Genomic DNA, 7,702 nt, shown 5'->3' on the forward strand with positions numbered 1-7,702 from the left:
CACTCCCTCCACACTCACCCCTTCCCACCCATCTCACTCCCTCCACATTCACCCCTTCCCACCCATCTCTCCCTCCCTCCACATTCACCCCTTCCCACCCATCTCTCACTCCCTCCACACTCACCCCTTCCCACCCAACACTCACATCCTTGTACACTGGGAATGTATCACTCACATTTCATTGCAAAGTATTCTTCAAAAATCTTCCAAACTCTCAAGGCTCAGTAAATAAAATTAGGTATTCCTCAACAAACCAGTCTGTGCTGACCTTATTTTGCCAGCTCTGGATTCTCTGTTATTCCCCTCTTTCTGACATGTACAGCAAACTACACTGTGGTACTTGGTCAGCAGACTTATAACCTTGACCCTGGACATCAATGCTGGAGTGCTTCTTTTGTAGTCCCCGTTCTTCCTCCTGTTCTGAAACTCTCCTGAGCTATGATACCATAATGCAATCCCCAGATGCTACTCGGAGCTGCTGATCTCTCGGTGAGGCAGTGTGTGCCCTTGAGCCAGGATCCTTCAAACTCAAGTGAAATCAACATCGTACGACAACTTATACTCTCGAGGACCCTGGCTTGAACTGAAGGACAATAGTCCCTTGCCCTGGTATTAGGGCGGGGCAACAGTTTATAATCAATAAATAAAAAAAAACAAATTGGATTGGCAGAAGAAAACCACAAGCTCACTGAATGACTTGTACTTCCCAGGAGTCTCTAAGAAGCCACAGCTCTGTAGCTATAAAGGCTTGACTCACGGCTGCTGGAAGGAGCAGCTAAAAGCAGGACCCAAGAGAGCAGCACCAGACACAGTGGTGAAACCAGAAAGGGATGCAAAGATGCAAAGCCGCGGCTGTGAAGGACTGGGAGGCCCTCCTGCCTGCTGGTTCTTTCCGTTATAGTTCACTTGCCTGAGTCACATACTCAACAATAGGATAAACGCCTTTTGACCGTGTACAAAGAAGACCTGTAGCAAATACTGGAAACTGCTCAGGTGAAAGAGACTTAACAGAAGAGACCTAGATCCCAACCTCAACTCTGGTAAACCACCAGCCACGAGACTGTCATGGACCGTCTCATTTCCATCCTTCCCAGTTTCAGGAAGTACCAAGGGAATGTCTCATTCACATATGTGCACAAGTGTACACTAGGAGGAACGGGGCACTCACAGCCCTCGAATGACATCACCACACACCACGTGACTTCTCCACAGCTTTCCATCCAGAGGCAAGGATGGCGTGGTCAGTACCTTGAGCTGCTGTAAAGCTCTGGCGATGACCGGCTGACTGGATGTCTGCTCATGGCGTACAGTCATCAGCCCCTCAATGGACTGCTGGAAGGCTTTTCTCTGAAGTACTAGCTGAGCAGACTCCATGACAACCAGCAGAAGGTTGTCCACCTGGAAGGAAAACCAAACGCAAGGCATAAACAGACCAGTGATGGCTTTCCAGGCCCCAAACAGCGCCACCCTCAAGACACCACGCAACAGCTGGCCACCTGGCTAGGATCCCCTTCGGGTACACCTGCAGACACACCTCCTGCAGGCCAGGCAGCAAGCTGGCTCTTCAGCAAAGGGAAGAACCCCACTCTCCACTGGGAAAGGGCGTGGGCACACATGGATGGTGTGCTGGAGCAGCCCACGAAGATAGAAGTCAGGGACGAGGCAAGCTCCCTGGCGAGAATCACTGAGAGACTAGGTTCTGCAGTATTTGGGAGAATCCTGCCTGTTGCCATGCTCCCTTTCAAACAAGCCACAATCAGGAGGACTGGAGGAGGGAAGGAGGAAAAGCCCAAGTAGGGCAGCACAACTGTCCAGGGAAGGCAATGGGGCCTGAGCTGTGGCAGGCCCCGCACACCAGCCAGATTGCTGAGCACATCTGGCTGCCAAGCTGGTGATTAGCTAGAGAGGTCGGAGGACACGTTTACGTCCGCTGCCACACTTCTGACTTAAACAAGAGAGTGGACACATCTGACTGAGAGCGCAAGAGAAAGAACAGGTGGGTGGGGAGGAGGAGACAGCAGCTGGTCCAGCAGGGCTCCAGATGTGTGTGAGTACCTGCTTTCACTGCCCCTAAGCTGGACACACATGTGAGGAGACTCTGGAAGCAGTAATCAGTGAATCTCAAAATCTGATCAGGCCCCATGAGGAGTCCTTCCGTGCATAAGTGACACCTAAACTGAACCGTTTCTGCTCTTCAGGGGCACTCTGGACTGTGTTGTCTAGAATTATTGACTCATCAATGAAATGACAACTTTAAGATCTAACTGACATTTGTGGATCTAAGAGGCTCAAAACAGTGTAAATCAAATGTGCAGGTCGTTTCAAACACCCCAGTATAACCCAACACACTTAAACCTGCTGGGATAGTTCCAGCACAGTCGTGCTAACAACACATGCAGTGAACTATACAGGCCTATTTTAGGGAGCATACACTTCAGATCAGTGAGGGTGCTGTCTGTAAGCTGCCACAGTGTTTCCTACAAGCATTCCGACCGTCCCAGCTGATGGCGGGAGGCCCACCCACCTGCATGCTTCTCAGGGTGTCCACGGTATCCACCTGAGGCACGATTTTGACAGCTCGAGCCTCCCACGTGCTCCAGCCCTCTTCTGAGTCATGGGCTCGGTCCCCATGCTTGGTCAGGAGCAGGAAGGCATCCATGAAGACGTCGTCTGGGTCCTTTGAGCAGTCCTTTCCTGTGGCAGCATTGAGTAGCTGCAAAATAATTTTCTTCTCCTCAGCGAGGCTGTCAGGGACAAACATGTGCAAATTCTCTAACCCAGGAATCTGTACCTGGAAAGGAAACAACCCATTTGTAAACTAGGAAATGTGTGATCAAAAGCAGCCAAGGCACAGGTACACGCCTGTATCCCTAGCACTCAGAAGCCATGAGTTAGAGGCCAACCTGGGCTATACAATGAATTCAGGGCCAGCCTAGGTGTTTCAGGACAGGAGTGGATAGACAAGCAGATTCAAGGAAGAGGATGCATGTGAGGAAGAAGGCATTAGTTCCAACAACAAGCTGAACTGTATGAGTGAGAGTGAGGAGGAAGGGAGGGAGGCTGGCAGGAGCTGGACCAATAGCACTGAAGGTTCTTTAGGCACTGCTTCACTGTCCCACATGCGACAGCTAGTTCTTCACGGGTGTGTGCCTGGGTTGGACTGATGGAGGAGGTGGGGTCACTTTAACATGGAATACAATGTCATGATAGAGGTGCAGGCTGCACAGCAGCCACCCCTACATCACACAGCCCCAGTGTGCTAAATAGTTTGATGTCAACTTGAAATAAGCCAGAGTCACTGAAGGGAAGGGAACTGGAACTGAGAAAATGCCTCCATAAGATCAGGCTGTAGGCATTTTATTGATTCGTGATTGATGAGGGAGGGACCAGACCATTGTGATGCCATCCCTGGGCTGGTGGTTCTGGGTTCTGTAAGAAAGCAGGCTGAGCAAGTCATAGGGGGAAAGCCTGTAAGCAATACTCCTCCATGGCCTCTGCATCAGCTCCTGCCTCCAGGTTCCTGCCCTGTGTGAGTTCTGACCTGACTTCCTTCAGTGATCAACAGCAATGTGGAAGTGTAAGCAGAATTAACCCTTTCCACCCCACGCTTCTTTAGTCATGGTGTTTCATCAAAGTCATAGACACCCTAAGACACCTGGGTCTGGCATATGCTTGCCAATGACATGTCATATGCAGGTCCCAAAGTGATAAATCTCAAACAACTTGAAGAGGACAGAGATAGGCCCAAAAAGTAACTATGACAGTGACCAAGATGACGTGTGGACTGCAGAGGGCCTGAATGCAGACACTAAAACCATTCATAGTCACAATCAGTCACTATTTTAAATATACACTTACATATTTAAAATGCATAGCTAAGTTAATGACAGTATACACTGAGGTTGACTCTTTGTCTGCATTTCTAAGAAGTATGAGGAAGTGTATTCTGTGTACTGGTAGGGTCACTGTGCAGCCTCCACAGTCCAGAGCACTAACTCTGCAGGTCACGACTGCGCAGCTCTCTAGAGCGCAGCAGAGAGAAAGGACTCACCTTCACGTACTGCTTTGCTTTCAGGACATCCAGGAGCTCTCGGGCAGACGCCGACAGCACAAACTCTGCTGCTATTTCAAGGTCCTAGGATCACAGAACAGAAACTTGTTCAGGATCAGCGTTAAGATGGAACATGGGAGAAGGTGGCGGCGCTCAGGTGGCAGACTCACCTTCCTCAGCATTTTAGCAAAGCCCAGAGCCTTGGAGGCTCTCTCCCGAGCTTCGTGGAAGAGCTCCTTGAGGGCTCGGCTGATCTCGATGACAGACCTCCTGCCGGGGTGAAGTTCAGTTAGTTCCCACTCGGGGCACTCGGGTACAAGAGTAACAAACATGTAGCAAATTTCAAAAGCACGGAGCAAACAGCACCTTGAACCTCATCAGTGGAACAAAAAGTTACTGAGAATGTGGCCAAATACTCAGACGATTAGACAACTGATCCTCAGACGGTTGTAGTAAGTACCTGAGCACTTTCAGTGTATGTAGGGGGCATCAAATATCCCTCAAGTAACAGTATGTTTAATTTTCTAGACATTATGATGACACATTCTTAGAGTTTAAGGGCTCATAATAACTGAAAAGAAATTTAAGCTGTGTGGTGACTACAACTACCCCCCTAATACCATCTCGGGGCTCATGCTGACTTGGGTGACACCGTGCTGCCACCACAGCTGATCACAAGGGTAGAACACCATGGAACAGGCTTAGTGGAGCACCAATGCCCTTCCACAGAGAACTTCGAGATCCATCTCTGGCAGGCAAGCGGAGTATCCAAAGAGCTGCTGCCTAGTACACCTAGTATACTGCTTCCATTCTTCAACTCTCATGGTGACTTTTCAGTTATAGCTTAAAGCTACAGGGTCCACCCCCACTCCCGCGGGGGGAGGGGGAGAGAGAGAGAGAGAGAGAAAGAGAGAGAGAGAAAGAGAGAGGCAGAGACAAAGAGAGACAGAGAGACAGAGGAAGAGACAGGAGGAGGGAGGAGTTTCAGTGGTTCAGCATCATGAGCCGACATGACAGTGGAGAGCATCCAGCAGACGAGCCATGGCATGTGTATTACCCTAATGCTCAACAGAAGGGATGCGGCAAGTATACACAGCAGAAACGTGCCAAATGGCATTAAAAAGCAGCATGGGCTGCGACAGGGATTTAAAGAACAAAAGCATAGCACTTTAAGATACTCCAGGAAACACGGGCAGTGTTGTTGCAGTGTTGTTGCAGCCATATTCAGCTAATATCCACTGCTTTTATCGTGTTGAAGTCTGTTTGCCTGTAAAGAGGCTCTCACATAAAGCCATAGCCAGAAGACCACTGATAATCCCCATCCATCACTGTCCAGAATCCAGAGGTAAGAAACAGCAGACAGCCGGGGTGACGCCAACCTTAGCTCATCAGCAGCACCGTTGTCATCAGTGCTTGTCCACAGCTCAGCACAGCTCTCCTGCAGGCCAGATTCCAGAAAGCTCCCCGTGGACTTCAGCAGCATCCCTGCGATGTCACTGGGGATGGACAAATGGCAAAGCAGGAGGATCAGCTGTCACTGCAACAGTTACAGACCAATGGGAGTTTTCTCTTAGCACATGACTGAGGAGAAAACACAGAACTCTGGCGGAGAGCCCAGCCCGCCTTTGTTCTAACACAGCACTGAGTATAAACCGTAGTGGTAAGTTGTGTGTAGGAGCCACATGATTACACAATGTTACTGCTTAAGTGTTCAAGATGGCGTAAAATGCCTCCAGCAGACCAAATGATGCGATGGCAGAACAAGAGAAACTGACGCAGAGCTGTTTCCAGACTCTCTCTCCAGGTCACCTCTCACAGCTGAAGACCGACTCTCTACTCCTGAACTTTCTTAAAGAACAGACCGCTTACACACTAGTGTTAATGAACACTCAAGCACGCAGAGCGGAGTGAATCATGGTGACAACCCTTCACTATCACTACTGACCTCGATGATGTTCATGGAAAGGCAGTGATGGAAACCCATCATCAGATGGGAAAGACACGGCAGTGAAGCCTCTTCTGGACAGAAAGCTCCCGCCACCCCAACCCCAAGCAAAGGCTGAGTGTTAGCAGGATTACCCGAAGGGAGGGGAGGGGAGTCTGGGAATGACAAAGAACCTGATGAAGGTAAGAAACCTCGTCTGGAGGGTGAAAACGCAGAGGTGCTCACCAGGCTGCAACACCTAGCAAGGGTCAGGCTGTGCTCTGGAGGGCCTGGGTTTAATGTAAATTAGTTTAATCACATGGCCATTAAAGCAGATGGGCTTTAAAATATCTGGTTGGGAATGTGGCTTGATCAGAAAAGTATTTTCAGAATATCATACAACGCATCAGGATGCATTTATTTAGAAGCCTGGCTCCTGTTCTATAGAAGCAACAGTGAGCGCAGTGGACAAAGCCCTCTACTAGATGGAAAGAATCAGGAATGAATCTAAGGTACTTGTGAGTGGGAACTTCTAAATGCGACAGGAAGGTGACACTAGGACAAAGGTCTGCAGGAAGTGAGGGGATGAGTCATGAAAATAACTGGGACATGTGGTCCATGTGTGGCAGCAGGCGCCATGTGCCCAGCCCACGAGCATAGAAGGGGTTGCTGGGCCTGCAGTGTGAAGTCCAGGAGGTGAGCACACACGCTGGATGAGAAGGCCGACTGTATGCTGCCCTGATGCCCGGAGCTGCCGAGTGCTCACAAGGGAGGCTGACAGACTTGTTGACATGGGCAGTGTGTAGCTGGTGCTGAGACTACAGGATCCATCCTGGGGTCGGGGGTGGAGGTGAAGGGGGCTAAAAGCAAAGCCTGGGAGTAGCCAGGACCATGGACAAGCTGGGTTGGATGGGAAGGGCACAGAGCTAGGCCAGGGGTGGCAGTCCAGGGAGGGCAGCAGTAAAGCCCTGGGAGCTATTCTCAGAACAAGGGGCAGAAGGCAAAGTCCAGAGACTGCTTTTGGGAATTTGAAGGACAAGTAGAGACAGAGACACAAACAGTAACTGAAGGGAGTGAGGTCACACTGCACTTGAACAACGTGACACAGGCTGACACTAAGTGGGAGCCTCTAAAGCTGGAGATAGAAAACAGAAGGGACATCACCAGGACTGCAACCTGAAGGGCTGGGAGCCAGCGGGCTCACTGCCCACTAAGATGACAATGCAGCCTAAGAACTGAGATCCCTGCAGGGAGGTGGACACAGGCTCCTGAGACACCAAAAATGGTGGACACAAAATTCTGACACTAAGAGAGGACAGAGATTGCCAAAGTCTCAGAGCACAGTTAGTCATACACAGCTGGGCCAGTACACACCTCCCAGGAGGGATGCACAGCTGGGCCAGCACACATCTCCCAGGAGGGATGCATAGCTGGGCCAGTGAACACCACCTGAGAGGGATGCACAGCTGGGCCAGTGAACACCTCCCAGGAGGGATACACAGCTGGGCCAGTACACACCTCCCAGGAGGGATGCACTGGGCCATTACACACCTCCCAGGAGGGATGCACAGCTGGGCCAGTACACACCTCCCAGGAGGGACGCACAGCTGGGCCAATGGACACCTCCCAGGAGGGATACACAGCTGGGCCAGTACACACCTTCCAGGAGGGATACACAGTTGGGCCAGTACACACCTCCCAGGAGGGATGCACAGCTGGGCCAGTAC

General features: G+C 50.6%; 1 protein-coding gene across 2 annotated transcripts in view; it reads right to left on the reverse strand.

Moving 5' to 3' along the window:
• The window catches only part of Map3k4 (mitogen-activated protein kinase kinase kinase 4), a 91,135-nt gene that overhangs the window by 20,763 nt on the left and 62,670 nt on the right, over window positions 1–7,702 (reverse strand). For both annotated transcript variants that reach the window (XM_028772749.1, XM_028772750.1), the window contains exons 7-11: window positions 5,431–5,547; window positions 4,222–4,321; window positions 4,052–4,135; window positions 2,525–2,791; window positions 1,249–1,398 (exon numbers count right to left, since the gene is read on the reverse strand). In XM_028772749.1, the coding sequence (XP_028628582.1) occupies window positions 1,249–1,398; window positions 2,525–2,791; window positions 4,052–4,135; window positions 4,222–4,321; window positions 5,431–5,547 (718 nt within the window). The remainder of the gene's footprint in view (window positions 1–1,248; window positions 1,399–2,524; window positions 2,792–4,051; window positions 4,136–4,221; window positions 4,322–5,430; window positions 5,548–7,702) is intronic.

This window comes from Grammomys surdaster, unplaced genomic scaffold (genome assembly GCF_004785775.1).
Source record: "Grammomys surdaster isolate TR1022 unplaced genomic scaffold, NIH_TR_1.0 218, whole genome shotgun sequence".
Classification (NCBI taxonomy): domain Eukaryota; kingdom Metazoa; phylum Chordata; class Mammalia; order Rodentia; family Muridae; genus Grammomys; species Grammomys surdaster.